This window comes from Microtus oregoni, unplaced genomic scaffold (genome assembly GCF_018167655.1).
Source record: "Microtus oregoni isolate MIOR12 unplaced genomic scaffold, Mior012 000048F_ref0000485, whole genome shotgun sequence".
Classification (NCBI taxonomy): domain Eukaryota; kingdom Metazoa; phylum Chordata; class Mammalia; order Rodentia; family Cricetidae; genus Microtus; species Microtus oregoni.
The window spans coordinates 13,359,525-13,384,819 of record NW_024543222.1 but is presented as its reverse complement, the minus strand read 5'-3'; the positions used below and the strand labels follow the sequence as shown (position 1 = coordinate 13,384,819).

Genomic DNA, 25,295 nt, shown 5'->3' with positions numbered 1-25,295 from the left:
GTACACACTCATACTCACATCACACAGTACACACTCATACTCACATCACACAGTACACACTCACACATCACACAGTACACACTCATACTCACATCACACAGTACACACTCATACTCACACAGTACACACTCATACATCACACAGTACACACTCATACATCACACAGTACACACTCATACTCACATCACACAGTACACACTCATACTCACACAGTACACACTCATACATCACACAGTACACACTCATACTCACACAGTACACATTCATACATCACACAGTACACACTCATACTCACATCACACAGTACACACTCATACTCACACAGTACACACTCATACATCACACAGTACACACTCATACTCACATCACACAGTACACACTCATACTCACATCACACAGTACACACTCATACTCACATCACACAGTACACACTCACACATCACACAGTACACACTCATACATCACACAGTACACACTCATACTCACATCACACAGTACACACTCATACTCACACAGTACACACTCATACATCACACAGTACACACTCATACTCACATCACACAGTACACACTCATACTCACATCACACAGTACACACTCATACTCACATCACACAGTACACACTCACACATCACACAGTACACACTCATACTCACATCACACAGTACACACTCATACTCACATCACACAGTACACACTCATACATCACATCACACAGTACACACTCATACATCACATCACACAGTACACACTCATACATCACATCACACAGTACACACTCATACTCACATCACACAGTACACACTCATACATCACACAGTACACATTCATACATCACACAGTACACACTCATACTCACATCACACAGTACACACTCATACTCACATCACACAGTACACACTCATACATCACATCACACAGTACACACTCACACATCACACAGTACACACTCATACTCACATCACACAGTACACACTCATACATCACACAGTACACATTCATACATCACACAGTACACACTCATACTCACATCACACAGTACACACTCATACTCACATCACACAGTACACACTCACACATCACACAGTACACACTCATACTCACATCACACAGTACACACTCATACATCACATCACACAGTACACAATCACACATCACACAGTACACACTCATACTCACATCACACAGTACACACTCATACATCACACAGTACACATTCATACATCACACAGTACACACTCATACTCACATCACACAGTACACACTCATACTCACATCACACAGTACACACTCACACATCACACAGTACACACTCATACTCACATCACACAGTACACACTCATACTCACACAGTACACACTCATACATCACACAGTACACACTCATACATCACACAGTACACACTCATACTCACATCACACAGTACACACTCATACTCACACAGTACACACTCATACATCACACAGTACACACTCATACTCACACAGTACACATTCATACATCACACAGTACACACTCATACTCACATCACACAGTACACACTCATACTCACACAGTACACACTCATACATCACACAGTACACACTCATACTCACATCACACAGTACACACTCATACTCACATCACACAGTACACACTCATACTCACATCACACAGTACACACTCACACATCACACAGTACACACTCATACTCACATCACACAGTACACACTCATACTCACATCACACAGTACACACTCATACATCACATCACACAGTACACACTCATACATCACATCACACAGTACACACTCATACATCACATCACACAGTACACACTCACACATCACACAGTACACACTCATACTCACATCACACAGTACACACTCATACTCATATCACACAGTACACACTCATACTCACATCACACAGTACACACTCATACATCACACAGTACACACTCATACTCACACAGTACACACTCATACTCACACAGTACACACTCATACTCACACAGTACACACTCATACTCACACATCACACAGTACACACTCATACATCACACAGTACACACTCATACTCACATCACACAGTACACACTCATACATCACACAGTACACACTCATACATCACACAGTACACACTCATACATCACACAGTACACACTCATACTCACACAGTACACACTCATACTCACATCACACAGTACACACTCATACTCACATCACACAGTACACACTCATACTCACATCACACAGTACACACTCATACATCACATCACACAGTACACACTCATACATCACATCACACAGTACACACTCACACATCACACAGTACACACTCATACTCACATCACACAGTACACACTCATACTCACATCACACAGTACACACTCATACATCACACAGTACACATTCATACATCACACAGTACACACTCATACTCACATCACACAGTACACACTCATACTCACACAGTACACACTCATACATCACACAGTACACACTCATACTCACACAGTACACATTCATACATCACACAGTACACACTCATACTCACATCACACAGTACACACTCATACTCACATCACACAGTACACACTCATACTCACATCACACAGTACACACTCATACTCACACAGTACACACTCATACTCACACAGTACACACTCATACTCACACAGTACACACTCATACTCACACATCACACAGTACACACTCATACATCACACAGTACACACTCATACTCACATCACACAGTACACACTCATACTCACACAGTACACACTCATACTCACACAGTACACACTCATACTCACACAGTACACACTCATACTCACACATCACACAGTACACACTCATACTCACATCACACAGTACACACTCATACTCACACAGTACACACTCATACTCACACAGTACACACTCATACTCACACAGTACACACTCATACTCACATCACACAGTACACACTCATACTCACACAGTACACACTCATACTCACACAGTACACACTCATACTCACACAGTACACACTCATACATCACATCACACAGTACACAATCACACATCACACAGTACACACTCATACTCACATCACACAGTACACACTCATACATCACACAGTACACATTCATACATCACACAGTACACACTCATACTCACATCACACAGTACACACTCATACTCACATCACACAGTACACACTCACACATCACACAGTACACACTCATACTCACATCACACAGTACACACTCATACTCACACAGTACACACTCATACATCACACAGTACACACTCATACATCACACAGTACACACTCATACTCACATCACACAGTACACACTCATACTCACACAGTACACACTCATACATCACACAGTACACACACATACTCACACAGTACACATTCATACATCACACAGTACACACTCATACTCACATCACACAGTACACACTCATACTCACACAGTACACACTCATACATCACACAGTACACACTCATACTCACATCACACAGTACACACTCATACTCACATCACACAGTACACACTCATACTCACATCACACAGTACACACTCATACATCACATCACACAGTACACACTCATACTCACATCACACAGTACACACTCATACTCACATCACACAGTACACACTCATACATCACATCACACAGTACACACTCATACATCACACAGTACACACTCATACTCACATCACACAGTACACACTCATACTCACATCACACAGTACACACTCACACATCACACAGTACACACTCATACTCACATCACACAGTACACACTCATACATCACATCACACAGTACACAATCACACATCACACAGTACACACTCATACTCACATCACACAGTACACACTCATACATCACACAGTACACATTCATACATCACACAGTACACACTCATACTCACATCACACAGTACACACTCATACTCACATCACACAGTACACACTCACACATCACACAGTACACACTCATACTCACATCACACAGTACACACTCATACTCACACAGTACACACTCATACATCACACAGTACACACTCATACATCACACAGTACACACTCATACTCACATCACACAGTACACACTCATACTCACACAGTACACACTCATACATCACACAGTACACACTCATACTCACACAGTACACATTCATACATCACACAGTACACACTCATACTCACATCACACAGTACACACTCATACTCACACAGTACACACTCATACATCACACAGTACACACTCATACTCACATCACACAGTACACACTCATACTCACATCACACAGTACACACTCATACTCACATCACACAGTACACACTCACACATCACACAGTACACACTCATACTCACATCACACAGTACACACTCATACTCACATCACACAGTACACACTCATACATCACATCACACAGTACACACTCATACATCACATCACACAGTACACACTCATACATCACATCACACAGTACACACTCACACATCACACAGTACACACTCATACTCACATCACACAGTACACACTCATACTCACATCACACAGTACACACTCATACTCACATCACACAGTACACACTCATACATCACACAGTACACACTCATACTCACACAGTACACACTCATACTCACACAGTACACACTCATACTCACACAGTACACACTCATACTCACACATCACACAGTACACACTCATACATCACACAGTACACACTCATACTCACATCACACAGTACACACTCATACATCACACAGTACACACTCATACATCACACAGTACACACTCATACATCACACAGTACACACTCATACTCACACAGTACACACTCATACTCACATCACACAGTACACACTCATACTCACACATCACACAGTACACACTCATACATCACACAGTACACACTCATACTCACATCACACAGTACACACTCATACTCACACAGTACACACTCATACTCACACAGTACACACTCATACTCACACAGTACACACTCATACTCACACATCACACAGTACACACTCATACATCACACAGTACACACTCATACTCACATCACACAGTACACACTCATACATCACACAGTACACACTCATACATCACACAGTACACACTCATACATCACACAGTACACACTCATACTCACACAGTACACACTCATACTCACATCACACAGTACACACTCATACTCACATCACACAGTACACACTCATACTCACATCACACAGTACACACTCATACATCACATCACACAGTACACACTCATACATCACATCACACAGTACACACTCACACATCACACAGTACACACTCATACTCACATCACACAGTACACACTCATACTCACATCACACAGTACACACTCATACATCACACAGTACACATTCATACATCACACAGTACACACTCATACTCACATCACACAGTACACACTCATACTCACACAGTACACACTCATACATCACACAGTACACACTCATACTCACACAGTACACATTCATACATCACACAGTACACACTCATACTCACATCACACAGTACACACTCATACTCACATCACACAGTACACACTCATACTCACATCACACAGTACACACTCATACATCACACAGTACACACTCATACTCACACAGTACACACTCATACTCACACAGTACACACTCATACTCACACAGTACACACTCATACTCACACAGTACACACTCATACTCACACATCACACAGTACACACTCATACTCACATCACACAGTACACACTCATACTCACACAGTACACACTCATACTCACACAGTACACACTCATACTCACACAGTACACACTCATACTCACATCACACAGTACACACTCATACTCACACAGTACACACTCATACTCACATCACACAGTACACACTCATACTCACACAGTACACACTCATACTCACACATCACACAGTACACACTCATACTCACATCACACAGTAAGAAACTTCTTTAAGTTTTTTTTTTTAAGCTCGATTGGAAAAACTGCTTTGGGGCTGGAAATGGTTTAGCGCTTCAACCTCTGCTCTCCCAGAGGATTCGAGGCCAATTCCCATCACCCATATCAGGGCATCTGACATCCCCGGCTTCTGTGGGCATCTGTACTCGTGTACACACAGACACATATAAAAACCGCTTTCATATTCCTTCTCCTGCGCATTTCCTCCAACATAATAAATCTAGGGGCTGGAGCTGGGGTGATGGAACAGAACTGTTACTCCAGTATTCAGGAGGGAGGCTAGAGGGCTAGAAGTTCAAGGCCAACTTCGACTGCACAGTCAGTGTGATGCCAGTCTGGTCTACATGAACCACTACCTTAAAACAGAAAGTGTGTGTGAGGGGGGGAGGTCTGTACTGGAACGCTTTGACAATTCAAAAATGTCACAGTGACCCTATAAAGGTAGCAGATGGAGCACAAAAAGAAAGGGTGACCTCAATCTGACTCATAAATCAGTTTTAAAGATTCCGAAACAAACAGGAACTGTCCACGGAACATGAGCCAGGTAGGAATATTTATCTTGTACTGAGGCTTTGATTGCCCTGCCACACGTTCTCTCGAAATCTCCGCGCCGCCACTGAACTGTCCTTAGGCTTAAGCAGCCGACACGCCTATGTGCTTCTCAGACTGCCAAGCGCTGGTGTTTGATTTATGGCCGAGTTGCCAGAATCTTGCTCCACAGTCACATGCAGCCTGAAAAAACCTCTTTATTTATGTTCAATCAAAAGCTGGCATCACTGAAATATGAAAACTGAAATATATTAGGGCTTCTCTGAAATAGACCTGTCCATGTAAAGTCCATAAAATAGACAGTAAACAATCCTTCTGGGGTCTTATTAAATGATTCCCATTTAAAAGGTCAAGATGAGATGGGTCAAGAGGTATAGGCACTTGGCTGTCAAGCCTGACCTCCAGAGTTCAATCCTCAGAATCCACATGGTGAGAAGAAAAATCTGACTCCCAAAAGTTGTCCTCTTGCCTCCAGATGCACACTGTGGCATGCATGCCCACACAAGTACACACACACAAATTTATACAATTTTAGAATATTTAAAGGTCAAGGTTAGAGTCTTAATGCAAAAATAGGCCACCATGGACAAGTGTACAACACACACATACAAACACACACACACACACACACACACACACTCATATATGCACACAGTAGATTCTACAAGATTGGCAGAAGACTTAGGTATATCTGGGGAAGTGAGAAGAAGTGAATTAATCAAATATTATTTTTATTGGAGGGCTTCTAAAAAATACCTATTTCCAACACCTTTCGTGCTTCCTTCCTTACTGAGTCAGCATATGTAGGGCGGAGTCTAGAAATCTGTGTATTTCACGCTTTCCACAGTGACTGGAGCAGCAGAGAGATCTGGCCAGCTCACTACAGACAGCCAGGGCTAAAGCTCACAGAGAATCCTTGCTGCTTATTTTAGCAAATGCCGCCCTCTAGAGGAAGAAGTTATGATGCAGATTTGGGGGAGAGTTTTGGTTTTTTATTTTTTTAATGTGTGGGGGGTTCTGATTTGCTTTTTTTTTTGGTTTGTTTTTTTTTTTGGTTTTTTTTTTTTGAGACATGGCTACTTGCTCTTTAGACCAGGCTGGCCTCAAACTCACAGAGATCCACTTGCCTCTGCCTCCTGAGTGCTGGGATTCAAGGTGTGCGCTACCTCTGCCCTACCCAAATCAATTTTTTTAAATCGACATCCAAGCTCTAGTCTGGACAGACTTAAATTGACAGTGCTTGTAGGGTAGCCACGGGTTAAATAAAACGATGTAGCAAGCAAAAGATGTGTCTCCTTCCTCTTGTAAGGTTTAAAGAAAATTAAACTGATCTGAACAGAGAATTCTCAACAGAAGAACTTCAAATGGCCAAAAGACACTTAAGGTCATGCTCAACTTCCTTAACGATCAGGGAAATGCAAATCAAGACAACTTTAAGATACCACCTTACACCTGTCAGAATGGCTAAAATAAAAAACACCAATGATAGCCTTTGCTGGAGAGGTTGTGGAGAAAGGGGTACACTCATCCATTGCTGGTGGGAATGCAAACTTGTGCAACCACTCTGGAAAGCAGTGTTTCGGTTTCTCAGGAAATTCGGGATCAACCTACCCCTGGATCCAGCAATACCACTCTTGGGAATATACCCAAGAGAGGCCCTATCATACAACAAAAGTATATGCTCAACTATGTTCATGGCAGCATTGTTTGTAATAGCCAGAACCTGGAAACAACCTAGATGCCCTTCAACGGAAGAATGGATGAAGAAAGTATGGAATATATACATATTAGAGTATTACTCAGCAGTAAAAAACAAGGACTTCTTGAATTTTGCATACAAATGGATGGAAATAGAAAACACTATCCTGAGTGAGGTAAGCCAGACCCAAAAAGAGGAACATGGGATGTACTCACTCATATTTGGTTTCTAGCCATAAATAAAGGACATTGAGCCTATAATTCATGTTCCTAGAGAAGCTAAATAAGGTGAATCCAAAGACAAACACATAGGCATCCTCCTGAATATTAACCTTCATCAGGCGATGAAAGGAGACAGAGACAGAGACAGAGACCCACACGGGAGCACCGGACAGAAATCTCAAGGTCCAAATCAGGAGCAGAAGGAGACGGAGCACGAGCAAGGAACTCAGGACCACGAGGGGCGCACCCACACACTAAGACAATGGGGATGTTCTATTGGGATCTCACCAAGGCCAGCTGGCCTAGGTCTGAAAAAGCATGGGATAAATCCGGACTAGCTGAACATAGCGGACAATGAGGAATACTGAGAATTCAAGAACAATTGCAGTGGGTTTTTGATCCTACTGCACGTACTGGCTTTGTGGGAGCCTAGGCAGTTTGAATGCTCACCTTACGAGACCTGGATAGAGGTGGGCAGTCCTTGGGCTTCCCACAGGTCAGGGAACCCTGATTGCTCTTCGAGCAGATGGGGGGGGGGGACTTGATCGGGGGAGGGGGAGGGAAATGGGAAGCGGTTGTGGGGACGAGGCAGAAATCCTTAATAAATAAATAAATTTAAAAAAAAAAAAGAAAATTAAAAGCTGCTGTTGTTGGGTGTGGCTTGCTCTGGCTCCTCTTGCAGGGTAACAGAACTGAAAAGGGTGATGACTCTTGTTCTGAGCACTGTTGTTTACCACAAGATGATATCCAGTGTCTAGTACTGTCACTGCTCTTTGTACTTTCTCAGACTGCAAAGGCTTGCGCGCTCTTCTGGTCATTCTGCCCACTCTCTCGGCCCGCTGCCTCTTTCTTCTGTGTTGGGGGCGTCAGTCCTTAAGGGTATACCAGGCAAATACTCCACCACCGAGCTACCTCCGCACCTCATCGATGCTGCCACTGCTTACTGTTTGCTGTTATTCGGAAATGTGCAAACACCTGTCTTTAGGGTCACCTTGCGCAATAGTTCTACCAGTTAAGTATTAATTAGACATGTTTTATTGAGGGTACATTAAGCCTGGGCACGGAGGCACAGGTGTGTAATCCCATCATTTGCGTGGCCAAGGCAGGAGGACAGCTGAGAGTTCGAGGCCAACCTAGATAAATTCAAGGTCAGCCTGGGCCACAGAGCAAATACAGAAGATACACTAAAATCTGGAAAGGCCAACAGCCCAGTAAGTAACACAGCTAAAAAAGGGTGTGGTGGCTCATCCCTATACCCCAACACTCGGGGAGGGTGAGACAGGAAGATCAGGAGTCCAGTTCGGGACATATGAAACTCTACTTCAAAAACAACCAAACAAAGTGGGAAATAGTGATCCAGGTCTTTAATACCAACACTCAAGAGACAGAGGCAAGAGGACCTACCTCTGCGTGGCTAGTGTGGTTTACAGAGTGTGTTCCAGAACAGTCAGAACTACATCATGAGACCTGCCTCAAAAAAAAAAAAAAAAACAAAAAACAAAAACAAAACAAAACAGAAAACAAAGCAAAAATTAAACAAACAAACAAACCCTAAAATCAAACAAGAACCCAGATATTTACTTAATTTCAGAGCTTAGTTATGATGGAAGCTATACCTAGTTCTAATTCTTCTATTTCAGCTGGGTTTTTTTGGTTTTGTTTTGTTTTTGAGACAAGGTTTCTGTGGTGTAACAGCCCTAGCTATCCTGGAACTGGAACTAACTCTATAGAGCAGGCTGGCCTCAAACTCACAGAGATCCTCCTGCCTCTACCTCCCAAGTGCTGGGATTAAAGGCATGTACCACCACTGCATCGTATTTTTTTTAAATTGTATTTAGTTATAGGGATGTTTGCATGCCTCTTTTGGATGGCAGAGGATAACTGGAAAAAGTAAGTTTCCCCCTTCTACCTTGTGAGTTCTGGGGATTGAACCCAGGTCATCAATCTTGGCAGCAAGCACCTTTGCCTGATGATCCATCTCACTGCTTGCTGTTCTTGTCCCATGCCCATAGTATTATGACAATGTCCTGTTATATGTGCTGTAACTGTAGCTACAAGCCAGTGGCCCAAGCTGGCAATTCCTGGAATATCAACCATATTCCCTCTATATTTGGGAGGTTTGACTTCAGGAGACCCTACATCTACAGACACTAAAATCCCATTCAAATCCCTTCTATATTCATAAAAGGGGACCACGTTTGCATGTGTCTGTGCATAGCCTCCTGATAGCCTCCTATATACTTCTTAAGATGTATTATGCATACAGTTTTCTACCTCCAGGCATGCCTACAATTCAGGCTAGAAGAAGGCATTATAGATGGTTATGAGGGAATTGAACTCATGACCTCTGAAAGAACAGCCAGTGCTCTTAACCTCTGAGCTATCTCTCCAGCCTTCCCCCAATGTACTCTAAGACCTAAATTATTCCTATGTAACCTGTGATACCTAATGGACAGCATGGAGCGTTGCCTGGGAAACCATGAAAAAATAGCTTGTATATTCAACACAGCTGCATTTTTTTTAAATATTTATTTATTATTATGTTTACAATATTCTGTCTGTGTATATGTCTGCAGGCCAGAAGAGGACATCAGACATCATTACAGATGGTTGTGAGCCACCATGTGGTTGCCGGGAATTGAACTCAGGACCTTTGGAAGAGCAGGCAATGCTCTTAACCACTGAGCCCCACAGCTGCATTTTTAAAAACCTCAAATAATTCTGACCTGTGGTTGGCTGAGTCCACAGATGTGGAACCCACTGAGACTGAAAGCAACCTACACTAAGAGCAAATACAGGTTTGCACAAATGTGGTGACGATGAGCTTTGTCTGAAACTGTAGTCGAAGTCTGCCCATCTCCTCTTGGGGTTATGCAAAAGAATGTAAAAAGATAGCAGCCAGCTGGCTGAGGATGCCGGCTGGGCCCAGCTTCCTGGAGGGGTAGCTTAGACTAATCCTAACTGGCTGTTTGCTCACTTACTTCTGAGTAGTTGTGTCCCACACCCGTCTGTGCCAAGGCTATGATGCCACGGCGGGGTATTATAACATATAGCCACCTCAGGTCCAATGCACGGAAATGACGGCGCTCTCGCTCTCAAAACACCTCCATTTCCTCACTGCCCAGTCCTCCCAGCCCCTGGATAGCTGGCCTAACTCCACAGAACTCTTTGGAAACTTCTCTTGGGCGGCTCATAAACATCCTTCCTCTAGTAAAGTCTCTGCTGAGGTCTGTTTTCGTACCGTTTTCCTGTGGGCCGCTGTTTCATTCCAGACTGCTTGAGTTTGTGAACATTTCCTTCTCAGATATGGTCATTTCCTGGCTTTCCTCCAGGCTCCCTGCTGTCTTCCTTTCTTTGAGACTGCGGGCACCCACACATATGGCAACCCCCCATACATCACATAGAAAAAAATAATAAATCTTATCAAAAAATTTAAGATCTTAGCTGATTGTTATTATTTTAGACAGTTTCTAGCTGGAGCTGGCCCAGATTCCATTTGGAGCAAAGGATGCTCTTGAACTTCTGTTCCTCCTGTTCCTGCCTCCTGGCTTGCACTACCTCAGCAGGTTTCTTTAGTGTTGGGGATGGGACCCAGGACTTTGTGTCATTCATAATTTCCCCAGAATGGAAGTGGTCCAAATGTTCACCACCTATGGTAAACAAAAGCTGGCTGGCACAGGGCTGAGGAGAGCGCTCAGTGGGTAAGCACCTGATGCTCACATTTGAAGACCCAAGTTCAGATTCCCAGAGGTCGCGTAAAGCTGGCCATATGTTACGCGTCTGTGATCGCTGCACCTGTGTTGAGATGGGAGGCTGAGGAAAGACAGTCCTCACAAGCCGTCAGCCAGCTCGCCCGTCACACGAAGCAGCAGACGAGAGACCGTGTCTCAAACAGGATGGAAGACGCGGAATGGCAGCTGAAGTTGCTCTCTCATCTGTGTGTCACGGCATGAGCTTTTACATACGTGGTCTCTCTCTTTCCTGTACCACCCCCTCACACACAGAAATAAAAACAAACCAAAAAGTGGTATATCTACTTAGTGAAATACTATTTGCCAATCAAAGCAGACGGAATACCGATATGTAGAACAAGATCATAATCTTGAAAACGTTAAGTAAAAGAAGCCAGTCATAAAGGTCTGTATTGTTACCATCGCGTTCACATAAAAGGCTCAAGTGGATTGAGACAGTAAGTGGTTGCTTAGGGCTGAAGAGGGTGAGGAAATTGGGACATAATGACCAGGGCATAGGGTTTCTCTCTGGGCTAATGAAGATATTCAAAAGTTAATAGTGGTAATGACGCCCAACTTTGCTAATATAGCAAAGCCACTGGATTACTCTAAGTGGAGAGGCTGTATGTGGTATGCAAGTTATTTTTCAGTCAAGTTATTAAAATATGTAAATGGTCTGCATCTACCAGCTAAAAAGCAGACCTGGGGGCTGGAGAAATGGCTCAATGGTTGAGAGAAGCTACTAGGTTCAATGGCTAATTGAGGACCTGGGTTCAATTCCCAGCAACTACATAGAAACTAACAACAGTCTATAACTCCAGTCAGGGGATCCAACACCTTCTTCTGGCTTCTGTGCACAGCTTCTGGGCACAGCACACAGGTGGTCCACAGATATACATGTAGACAAAACAACCATACACAAAAATAAATGTTTTTTTAAAGGTAGACATGTCAAACTAAAACAAACAAAAAACTCTCAAAACTTTAAGACTCAATTATAAGATGTTTACGGATATTAAATTCAAATGTGAATATGAAGGGCTGAAAGCTAAAAATGAGAGAAAGACAGGACCTTACAAAAATTACCCTAAGAGGGGGCTGGAGAGATGGCTCAGAGGTTAAGAGCACTGGCTGCTCTTCCAGAGGTCCTGAGTTCAATTCCCAGCAACCACATGGTGGCTCACAGCCATCTATAATGAGATCTGGTGCCCTCTTCTGGCATGTAAGCATGCATGGAAGGAATGTTGTATACATAATAAATAAATAAATCTTTAAAAAAAATTACCCCAAGGACAGCAGTTCAGGTAATGGCAGCACACACCTGCAACCCCAGCGCTAGAGAGGCTGATGTAGGAGGTCAACATGGGCTACACAGAGAATTCGAGACTGGCCTGGGCTATAAAACAAGGGCATATCTTTGTGTGTGTGTGTGTGTGTGTGTGTGTGTGTCTAGGAAGGTTATGCTGATAACAGACAAGTTAGCTTTGAAGTAACAGGGACATTTCACAATGATGAAAGAACTTACTTAGGAATAAAATCTAACAATCCTAAATGTGTAAATACCTTAAAGTTGAACTTGAAAACAAAGCCAGGCCCAACACTACTGATCGGTAACAATAAAACAAAACACATATTAGATTTCAATAACCTCTAGTTTGCTGACAGAAGAGAAACCAGAGTTACAAAACAGGATTGTTCAGTCTCTACACTATTGACATTTTGGGGCCAGGCTTATTTATTTATTTATTTTTAAACATTTATTTATTTATTTATTATGTATACAATATTCTGTCTGTATGTCTGAAGGCCAGAAGAGGGCACCAGACCTCATTACAGATGGTTGTGAACCACCATGTGGTTGCCGGGAATTGAACTCAGAACCTTGGGAAGAGCAGGCAATGCTCTTAACCACTGAGCCATCTCTCCAGCCCCCGGCCAGGCTTATTTTAAAATAATATTTTCTCTTCAATTGGTCAGATAATCCTGGGCCGCAGAGGCAGTCCGGTGCATTGTGGATGTTCAGTGGCCACTCTGGTCTCTACTTGAATTCATTCCCTAGGGATGCTACAAGAAGTGCTCAAAACCAGATGCTTTACAACAATCTCAAATGCTTCAGTGAGTAGAGCTGCATGTCACACAAGCCTGGTGACTTCAGCATGACCCACGGAACCGTATGTTTTAGTTTCTGTTCTGCTGCTGTGAAGAGACACCAGGACCAAAGCAATTCTTATAAAATAAAACATTTAATTGGGGCTTGCGGGCAATTGTAGAGGGTTATTAGTCCATGCCCATCACGGCAGGAAGCAGACAGGAATGGCCCTGGAGCAGAGAGCTTTATAGCCTCATCCATGGGCAGCAGGGAGAGTGAGAGGGGGAAGAGGGAGAGGTAGAGAGAGAGAGTGGCCAAACTGCCCCACTGCTGGAGATTCACCCCTGTTGGAGATGTGGGTAACACCACTAATGCCTTGGTCTACAAGCTAGTTGTGGGCCCCTTCTACCCTGTACCAGGGTTGGTCCAAATGATCAGTGAACTGTGGAAAGTGATGGCATGCCCCTTCCAAGACTGGACATTTTACAGCTCTATTCTTCCTTCCCTCTGTCCGTCCCTCTATCCTCTTACTCTAAGGGAAGCAGCAGGCCAGCTTCACGCTATGAGCAGTGCTAGAGAGACCCATGCAGTAAGGAACTGAGGCTGTCTGCCCACCGCAGAGTGAGGCTGGAGTAGATCATCCAATCCCAACAAGCCTGTAGGCAAGGCTGGCCATCTGATGGAAACCAGGACTACCTAACCAAGGCTCCCCAGGTTTCTTACCCTACTCACCAGTGTGGAGGCTAGGAGGGGGCATCAGATCCTCTGGAAGTGGAGTTACAGGCAGTTGCCAGCTGCTTGACATGGGTGCTGAGAACTCAACAGAACCCATGTGTAACCACTGGGCTATCTCTCCAGGCCCTATGTTGTTACGAGGTAGGTTCTCAGGTAGCCCAGCCTGGCCTTGAACTCTATAAGTAACTGAAGCTGATCTTAGATTTCTGATCCTCCCACCCCCATAGTCCAAGGGTTGGTTTTGTGAATGTGTACCACTGCACCCAGATAATATCACTCTTCTCAATAGCCCACGAGTGAAAGAGAAAAATCACAAGGAAACTTGGAAAACATTTTGAGTCAAATATTAATAAAAACAAAATATAATCTGTGGGATGCCTCTAGAGCAATCCTCAGTGTGAAAGTGTAGTTTAAGGTGTTGTTAGAAAAGAACAAAGGTCTCCATTAATAATCTAAGACTCTAATATTTTAAGAAACAAGTCAGGCTGGGCTGGAGAAATGGCTCAGAGATTAATAGCACTGGCTGCTCTTCCAGAGAACCCAAGTTTGAGTCCCAGTAACCACCTGGTGACTGACAACCATTTATAATGGAATCTGGGGGCTGGAGAGATGGCTCAGCGATTAAGAGCATCGCCTGCTCTTCCAAAGGTCCCGAGTTCAATTTCCAGCAACCACATGGTAGCTCACAACCATCTGTAATTAGGTCTGGCCTGCAGGCAGAACACTGTATGCTTAATAAATAAATAAAAAATAAATCTAAAAAAGGAAGGACAAAAAGAAACTAGGCACCTTTAATCTCAGCACTTGGGAGGCAGAGGCAGGTGGTGGATTCTTTAAGTTTGAGGCCAGCCTGGACTACAGAGTGAGTTCTGGGACAGCCAGGACTACATAGAGAAACCCTACCTTGAAAAACCAAAAGAAAAGAAAAAGAAACTAGAAGAGCCAGGGGGTTGGTACATAGCTGTAATTATAACTAACTCCTGAGAGTTCAAAAGACAACGACAATAAGAAGCAGAGAATATCAATACAGCCCAAAATGATAAATCTCCTAGATGGGGTGGCACACACTCCTGATTCCCAGCTATTGAGAGGCTGAGGAAAGATTATGAGTTCAGGACCAGTTTGGGTTGTCCACTCAAGATCCTTTCTGAAGAAGAAAGGGTCAGGAGAGATGACTCAGCCAGCAAAGATCTTTAGAAACTTCCAAACATCACGTCTGTCAGAGGACTACTGTGTTTTGTTAAGTATCTTTTGATTGTATAGACAACATAATTAGCTTATGTTTACCCATTAAAGAACCTTTGGGTGTTCCCAGTAAGGGAATAATGCTGTTATTTACAACTATGTATGAGTTCTTATGTACACGCAAGTTTTAATTTGTCTTGAGTACATTCCCGGGGATTAACGGATCACATGGCAAGTGGATATTTATAAGAAATTATGCTGGGGCTGGGGAGATGGCTCAGAGGGTAAGAGCACTGGCTGCTCTTCCAGAGGTCCTGAGTTCAATTCCCAGCAACCACATGGTGGCTCACAACCATCTGTAATGAGATCTGGCACCGTCCTCTGGCATGTGGGCATACATGGAGGGAGAATGTTGTATACATAATAAATAAATAAATAAATAAATCTTTAAAAAAAAAGAAATTATGCAATTCCTTTTCCAAAATGGCTATCCCATTCTATACTGTCAAATATAAGCAAAGGCAGCCGAGCTCTGTCGCTCTGTATCCTCACCAGCTTTTGGGTCAACGACAATACACACGTTTCCAACCAAACACACAGTATACAACATTTTAAACTGGGGTTTAAACCTCTCAAATGCTGGGATTACGGGTGAGTCATCACGCCGGGCTGTGGGAGGACAGTCAGGAACTGAGGACCCAATTCATCACAAAATTAGGATTCGTTCACAGATACAGTCTAAGTTCCTTCTACCGTCCGGGTCCTTTGAACCCAGGGGCATTTGGCTCATTCTCCCACCGTCAGCCTTAACACATTACCTTAACACATTACCTTTTTACTTGTCTCGATCTGCTTATTGCTAAAGTATGCACTAATTCCAGACCCCGAACTGAACAGCAGAATAAAAATCCGGAAGCGACAAACTGGCTTGCAAACTGCCAGTTTCTTTCCAGCTCTATGGTTGGAGTGTGTCCTTTCTACACTCTGGCGGACTCAGAAAGCGTGAGCAATGAGCCGATCGCTCTTGCGAACGTGACAAGAGAACTGGCTTCCTTGGCTTCCTATTGGTCGGTATCGAAAAAGCCCGCCTAACAGCTTCCGGAAGCTGTCTTTAAGTTAAGGTCTCGCGACCATTTCTGCCTTTTAGCGACGGCAGACCTGCGAGGTAAGGTGTTTTTATCGTGGGCTTCGAGGCAGCACCGTTCGTGGGTGGGTGGCCGGCGATGATTACACTCCATATAAATCACGCGTTAGACTGCTGATCCCGGTGATGCGAATCCTAGTCTGAGCCGACTGCGGCGGCAGCGGGACATGGGCGGCCCGGCCAACTTCCACTTTTTAATCCTTCGCTTCTCTTTCAGCTCTGCCCAGTGGAGGACAGCAGACAGCCTGGAACTCTCCAGCCTTTCCTCCCCAAGCCTCTGAATAAAGTGCTTTGACTCCGACCGCTGGTGTCCGTGTTGTCACTGCCCCCCTCCCCCCACGCGCTGCCTTTGAGCCCCCGGCGCTCTTCCACGTGGCGCCGGGGGTTAAGCTGCAGCGCCATATCATTGCTGGCGCATAACTGGGGCCGCCTGCCCATCGCGGGCGGTCCTTTTAACTGCTAGCTACAGATCGAATCCAGCCTACCACAGGCCTTTTTGGGAGTTGTGTTAAGGCAGTTCGCGGGCGGTATACACAGCGTGGCCTAGTCTTTGGCCCAAGTAAGGGCTCAGTGACAATTGAGATAGTCCGGCCTAGGGTAAAGTGGAATGGCAAGAGGGAAAATTAGGTTAGACCTGGAGGTGTACAGTCATTTGTTGTATATGGGTCTTGAGGTGACTGAAATCTGGCGGAGGATGGGTGGGTGGGGGCGCAAAGTAATTGAGGCCACTAGAGATCAGTGTTTGACTAGCAAATATACCAGAGACTGCGGGTACTACCGGGCTGGTAAAACCAACATGTATGCACTAATCGGAGAAAACGCGTTTGCATAACTGAAGTCACTCAACTTGGGGTGGTACTGAGAACTTATGGTCCCGACATTAATAAGGATATAACATTCTATCAAAGCTGATTAGTTTGGTATTTTGACAAGCAAATCCCTGAACCTTTAGGTAAATTGTCATTGTAGTTTATTAGTGAGCAATTATAGTCATGGGGTTGTGTTGGCGTCGATGACTAAATGAAAAGCACATGTCAGCCGAAGAACCTTTACAACTAAAAAGCGGCCGAGAACGGAATAACAGTAAGGCCCAGTTAGGGGTCACCAAAGTCTCCGGGGTCAGTCAGCAAGGTGCTAATGGGAACTGGAAGAGTAAGGCGGATAGCATCTTGCTAGATGAGACCAGTTGTAGAAAGCCGGTCCCAAGGTCAGTTTTCCTAGAAAACTGATTAGTCGCTCGCCTATACCCCCTTAATCCTCCCACAAGTATAAACTGATAATTGAGTTGCATTCCCACTTCAACAGAGCTGGGGGAAGTGTGGATAAGACTAGCCCAAGGGTCCGCGTGCTCCGCGTTCCCTTTATGGGCTTCTTCAGAAATAACCGATACTTATCTGGTGTTTGACATGAGATATTTATTTTGAGAAACTGAGATTGTAAGTCCCCATATGGTAGTAAGTGCGACAGGGTACAGTCATGTAGTGCTTCTACCTAGTCTCACCTTCAGTAACTACTGCACAGGAAAAACTGAACAAGACGTTTGGACTCTACAGGTGAATTGGCCTACACAATAATTAGGGCAGTACAGACTGGAATGGTCAAATTTGTCATGTTTTAATGGGATGATTAAAATAATCAAAGGTTCAAATATATTCTTTAATATATTAATTTCTTTTTAAAGTCATCTTCAGGCAAGGTGCTGTTTAAAAAAAAAAACACTATTTAGCTTTGTCCACAGACATTAAATTATCAAAAGTTACCCAAGGTAATTTTGACATTGGATGCAGCTTTAAACAAACAAAATTGTATTAGGTTTTCTCAAAGCAAATTAGAGCCCCCAAATTTGTAAACTAAACATTCTGACACAAATGCACAAACTTAAGTTGGCAACATTAAAAAAGTCACAGTGCACGTGGAGATGTAGTGCTTGACGCTGACCAGAAAGGAAAGAACAGTCCTCCTTTGGCTTCAGAGAAGGGGACTGCCCGCAAACCTCCCAAACCAGTTAGATGACTAAGGCCCTCCGTCCTACATGAGGCTTCTAGGAGCACACAGAAAAACCAGAAAAGGACAGCTTGGCTCTGGCTTTCTGGCCCATCCTATCAGTACCAGGGAGGAACAATCAGTCACTGTGCAGTGTTTGACATTGTCACATATGCTCATGTCTCTAGAAAATAATCAGGATTGGTTAGAAGCAAGGTGATTGTACCTCATTTGGGATGGTTTGATGTCATGGCTTTGCCTGATGGAACCCACTGTCCCCACCCCAGCTGAAAGTGTTTGTTTGTGGGTGTGTGTGTCCTATGGCTACTTGCTTCCAAAATGTACAATTTAATATTGAAAAAAAGTTGCTATGCCAAACTTTACCACCGATGAAATGGCTCACAAAACCATACCCCACACAGGTTACCACAATGACATTCTCCAAGTGTGGAGGGCTGCAATCATGCGTACAAAGTGTAGAGTGGAAAAATGTTCCATTGTGCACCAGCTGCCTGAGGAAAAGCTCTGGAGGAGACAAGAGGCGAGGGGAAACCTTCCAGTTGTCAGCTTTGCTCCAAATGTGCTCATTTGCTGCCACAAAACCTGCTAGGTTAAAAAAAAAAAAAAAGCAAGCCACGGTGTTAGTCAACTATAACTTGTGGCTCCACCACGATGGTTCTTCCAGTCTTTGCCAGTTACAGCTTTACAACAGACAAACCAGACACTGGTCACTGGATGCAGGGAGTGGCACCGCACAGTGGAATGGGCACCGCAGGCAGAGGGCAGAAGCAGTCCTTAAGAGACAGTGGCTGTGGACCAGCAAAGGCCAACCCCACAGCACAGATGGCAGCCACAAATCTCACCCCTCGAGCTAGGTCTCATAATACTGGGAATGTCCCATTTTCATTCAATCACAGCTGGTCGGAAGCCTCCACAGGGGGGTCTTTCATGAAGCAGGAAGTGGAGCGAGGGTCCATGGCTGAGTGCATTATAGGGATATAAACATCATCCATGTTTGGCATGACAAAAACTTTCTGTAGGGAAATATTAAAGAACAGTCACATGTCAGGAGATCGCCTTCCTTTCATATAGGAAATGCTTTCCTATACATTCCAAACAAGTTCTACCATGATACCTACTATGTATGTATGTGTCTTCAATTTCATCCAACCTTATTTTTTGAGACAAAAGTCTTTCACTGAACTTGGAGCTCATCAATGTGACCAGACTGGCTGGCTGGAGAGTCTACCAGCCCTGGGATTTATATGGATGCTGGAGATTTTAACTCAGACCCTCAGGCTTGAGCAGCAAGTTTACTCAATGGTCGGCTCTTCCATACATGAACTCAAGAGTCAAAGAGCCACACTAGAGCACAAATACAGGAAGAACTTGATGTGTCCACTTTGATGCACGAGCCCTCAGTTTCATATGTATACATTAACTACGCAAGAAACATTCAACAATGTTAATGCAGTGTTTCGAAATCATTGTGTCGAGGACATATTCCAAGTGAATTCATTCTTTTAAACCTCTGCACAAATACAAGCTGAGTTTTCCACATCAAAACCATGTAGAGCTACATATGAAAAGAAATCCTAATATGATTGTTCTTTGCACATTGTTTATAACTGTGTGTGTGGATTCTGATGATGTATTTGATCTTCAGCAATACTCTTAGAGAAACAAGAAAGCACATGGTACCACAGCAGGGTCCAGGGATGTAAGAAAAATGAAAAACCTAGCTGGGCAATGGTGGCACACGCCTTTAATCCCAGCATTCAGGAGGCAGAGGCAGGCGGATCTCTGTGAGTTCGAGACCAGCCTGGTCTACAGAGCTAGTTCCAGGACAGGCTCCAAAGCTACAGAGAAACCCTGTCTCAAAAAAGAAAAAAAAAAAAAAAAGAAAGAAAGGAAGGAAGGGAGGGAGGAAGGAAGGAAGGAAGGAAGATGAAAAACATGAAGGCATGAGGTTTAACCCCTAACTAGTTTCAAAGCATTTTTCTATCTGGTAAAAATAGTAGGCTTTTTAATCAGAAACTGGTTTATTAGTAGCTTTTTGTTTTGTTTTTCGAGACAGGGTTTCTCTGTAGCTTTAGAGCCTGTCCTGGAACTAGCTCTGTAGACCAGGCTGGCCTTGAACTCACAGAGATCCACCTGCCTCTGCCAGCTGAGTGCTAGGATTAAAGCCACCACCACCTGGCTTATTAGTAGCTTTTAAACAGCAATAATTTGGTTTTTTGTTTGTTTGTTTGTTTTTTGAGACAAGCTTTCTTTGTGTAACAGTTCTGACTGTCCTGGAACTCGCTCTGAGGAACAGGCTGGCCTTGAACTCACAGAGATCTGTTGCCTCTGCCCTCTGTGTGCTGGGATTAAAGGTGTGCACCATCACCACATAACAGCAGTAATAGGTTTTTTTTTTTTTTTTTGGTTTTTCGAGACAGGGTTTCTCTGTGGTTTTGGAGCCTGTCCTGGCACTCGCTCTGTAGACCAGGCTGACTTCAAACTCACAGAGATCCGCCTGCCCCTGCCTCCCAAGTGCTGGGATTAAAGGCGTGTGCCACCACCGCCCGGCCAGCAGTAATAGTTTTTAAAAAGAAAGAATTTAAGGGCGAGTAGGGTGGTTAAGGAGGTACAGGGGCTTGCTGTCCAAGTCTGATGACCTGAATTTAACCACTGACACCATGTGGTGGAAAGAGAGCTGACTGCAGGCTGTGCTCTGACCTCCGCACAGAAAACTGTGAGTGGGACTTGGGGAGACACCTCCCTCACTCAATGAAGTACTTTCCCCACAGCATGAGGACCTGAGTCTGGTCACCAGAACCTAAGCAGAAGCTGGGCAACTCCAGCGCTGGGAAACAGAGAGAGATCCCTAGGTCTCCTTAGCCAGCTAGTCCACCTGTCCAGTTCCAGGCCAGTGCAAGACCCTGTTTCAAAATACAAGGTGGGCAGTGCTTGAGGAATGACAGCTAAGGCTGACCTCTGGCCTCCACAGGCACAAACATCCACCTGCACACATGCAGTCTCTCTCTCTCTCTCTCTCTCTCTCTCTCTCTCTCTCTCTCACACACACACACACACACACACACACACACACCCCAAACTTAAAATATACCAATGGAAAATCATAAAAGTATTCTTCAAAGGGGGAAATCATGACTCGATAAATAAACCATTTGCTAACCCATAAACTTTTGGGGTACTTTGTTTTTCTTAAATATTTGAGATGGTCTCTTGAGGCTGTCCTGGAACTTACTCTGTAGACCAGTCTAGCCTCGAGCTCACAGACATCCACCTGCCTTTGCCTCCGAGTGTTGGACTAAAATAAAAGCATGTCCCAACATGCCTGGTTTCTGTAAAACTTTATGACAGTCACGCTTCAAATATTTGATCAAGTGGCTGGGATAGGGTGGGATGAGGCGGGGTGGTTCAATGGTAGACTGCTGGCTTAGCATGTGCAAGGCCCTAGGTTTGATCACCAGCACCACAACAAAGTGAAACAAAACAAAAATCTAATCAAAATCAGATAGAAATAGCTCATTCTCAGGGCCTCAGCTATGCTGTTCCTTCCTTTGGAATGAAGGAAGCAGGTTTGGAGGGTGAGCTCTGGCTTAGGAGTTACTTAGGGGAGACATTGATTTTGGACTCCCAAGACAATTTTCTCTGGTATACAAGTTTTCTTGAAAGCTACCTGAACAAAGTAAGGCAAATACAACAGAGAGGCAGGGAGCATCTTTCCTGGCCCCCAGATGGATGTCTGCTAACCAGCCTGCTCCTGACTTCACATGGGGCAAAGCCAAAGTCTGGAGAGTCTGCGCAGGATCACTGGTACAGGACCCTACCATCTTGCCTCTGACTACATCTGCTGGGTTTCTTCTGAGTCTATTTTGTGGAAAAGCTTCAGGGCCTTTGAAACCATAGCTAAAACTACAAGCCCAAGTTTGAACATAGGTGTTTTCAACATAAGGATGATGGTCATGGTTTCCATCCAATTCTCAAAGAAGACCTGGACCCAGATGAAGTCCAGATCCTCCATTCCACCCTTTTTTTTTTTTTTTCGAGGCAGGGTTTCTCTGTGTAGCCTACCTGTTCTGGAACTAGCTCTGTAGACCAGGCTGGCCTCGAACTGCCTCTGCCTCTCAAGTGCTGGGATTAAAGGCATGCACCACCACTGCCTGGTCACCCAGTGTTCTTTTTTTTTTTAATTTATTTATTATGTATACAGTATTCTATCTGTATGTATGCCTGAGGGCACCAGACCTTATTACAGATGGTTGTAAGCCACCATGTGGTTGCTGGGAATTGAACTCAGGACCTTTGGAAGAGCAGGCAGTGCTCTTAACCGCTGAGCCATGTTCTTATACTTGGTGGGAAACGTGAGAAAAGAGCAGTTTTTTACCTGGAACTCTTGCTCCAGTTTCTTCTCTATCCACTCCGTCACATGAACTAAAGTCACTTCTCTCTCTCCAAGTTTTGGCCGAGCTTTCAGCTCCACATATGGTGGCTTCCGGAAACCATACCTTTTTGAAGAAGACAGTAACCACATTTGAGAAGCAGAGAAAGTAAGTGGCAAGCTCTGGCACCACAGACTCCTCACTGGCATAGGGTTCATCACTGAACGCTCTCCAGTTCTGAACCGCCCCATACCTAATTTAGCACAGCAAGTATGAGCTCTGAACGTTGTTTGCCGAACAGTGTCGGGGCTCTGATGGATTCTGACCAGTGCTGACAATGGAGGAAAGTCTTGAGATACCGTGGAAGTCCAGGAACTGGACATTGTCTTTCAGAGCTTTTTTTGTTTTGTTTTTTATTTTTATTTATTTTTTTAATATTTATTTATTTATTATGTATACAATATTCTATCTGTGTGTATGTCTACAGGCCAGAAGAGGGCACCAGACCTCATTACAGATGGTTGTGAGCCACCATGTGGTTGCTGGGAATTGAACTCAGGACCTTTGGAAGAGCAGGCGATGCTCTTAACCATGGCGATAGTTTTTTTTTTTTTTGGACAGGATTTCTCTGTGTAACAGTTCTAGCTGTCCTGGAACACATAAAGAACTGCCTGCCTCTGGCCCCCAAGTGTTGGGATAAAGGTGTGCGCCACCACAGCCTGGCTCTTTCTTTGTATTTTTAATAGATATGTTCATTAAAAAAAACAATATATACACCAAACCTTTGAAAGAACAGTCTCCTGACTGCCATCCCGTATGGCACTCTCCTAAGTATACTCAGACATAAAATGTTTTAAAGACTGCTTTTTCAAGCTGGGCGGTGGTGGTGCCAGGCAGAGGCAGGTGGATCTCTGTGATGTTGAGACCAGCTTAGTCTACAAGAGCTAGTTCCTGGACAGGTTCCGAAGCTACAGAGAAACCCTATCTCAAAAAGAAAAAAAAAAGAGAGAGAAAGAGAAAAAAGACTGTTTTTTTATTACAGAGTCTTGTTATGAAGGTCAGGCTGGCTTAAAACTGAAAATCCTCTTGCCTTTGCCTCTTGAGTGCTATAATCACAGGTGTGCTACCTCACGCTGTCACGCTGTCTCACCAGAGCAGACCGACACTAAGAGATGTTGGTAAAGTGTCCAGACGAGCAGAGTGCGGCAGCACACACTGTAATCCCAACACTTACGAGGCTGAGGCAGGAGGATCACAGACCCTGACTACAAACGGGACGGAAGTCTAGTCCCTGACACGACTCTATCCTGTGTGTCTGTCCTTTTTTTTTTTTTAAATATTTATTTATTTAGTACACAATATATCCCTTCAGGCCAGAAGAGGGCACCCGACCTCATTACAGATGGTTGTGAGCCACCATGTGGTTGCTAGGAATTGAACTCAGGACCTTTGGAATAGCAGACAATGCTCTTAACCCCTGAGCCATCTCTCCAGCCCCCCTGTGTGTCTGTCCTAAGCAATAAAAGCAGTTTCTCTGTCCAGCTTCCCTCACACCAGAGTATGTGCCTCCACTTTAGGAAGCTCAAT

At 44.1% G+C, this 25,295-nt stretch overlaps 1 protein-coding gene and 2 non-coding genes across 4 annotated transcripts in view; 2 read left to right on the top strand and 1 right to left on the bottom strand.

Annotated features, from left to right (window-relative positions):
* The first annotated feature begins 17,410 nt into the window (after positions 1-17,410).
* Positions 17,411-17,480, top strand: LOC121436365. Its single transcript, XR_005972697.1, has one exon. It is a non-coding gene; the product is annotated as a small nucleolar RNA SNORD104 (small nucleolar RNA).
* A 194-nt stretch (positions 17,481-17,674) lies between these two features.
* On the top strand, positions 17,675-17,805 carry LOC121436369. Its single transcript, XR_005972700.1, has one exon. It is a non-coding gene; the product is annotated as a small nucleolar RNA SNORA76 (small nucleolar RNA).
* Positions 17,806-18,714: 909 nt separating this feature from the next.
* Tex2 (testis expressed 2) overlaps positions 18,715-25,295 on the bottom strand; it is a 118,948-nt gene continuing 112,367 nt past the window's right edge. For both annotated transcript variants that reach the window (XM_041635785.1, XM_041635786.1), the window contains exons 11-12: positions 23,714-23,834; positions 18,715-20,351 (exon numbers count right to left, since the gene is read on the bottom strand). In XM_041635785.1, coding sequence (XP_041491719.1) covers positions 20,229-20,351; positions 23,714-23,834 — 244 coding nt within the window. In that variant the 3' untranslated portion in view covers positions 18,715-20,228. The remainder of the gene's footprint in view (positions 20,352-23,713; positions 23,835-25,295) is intronic.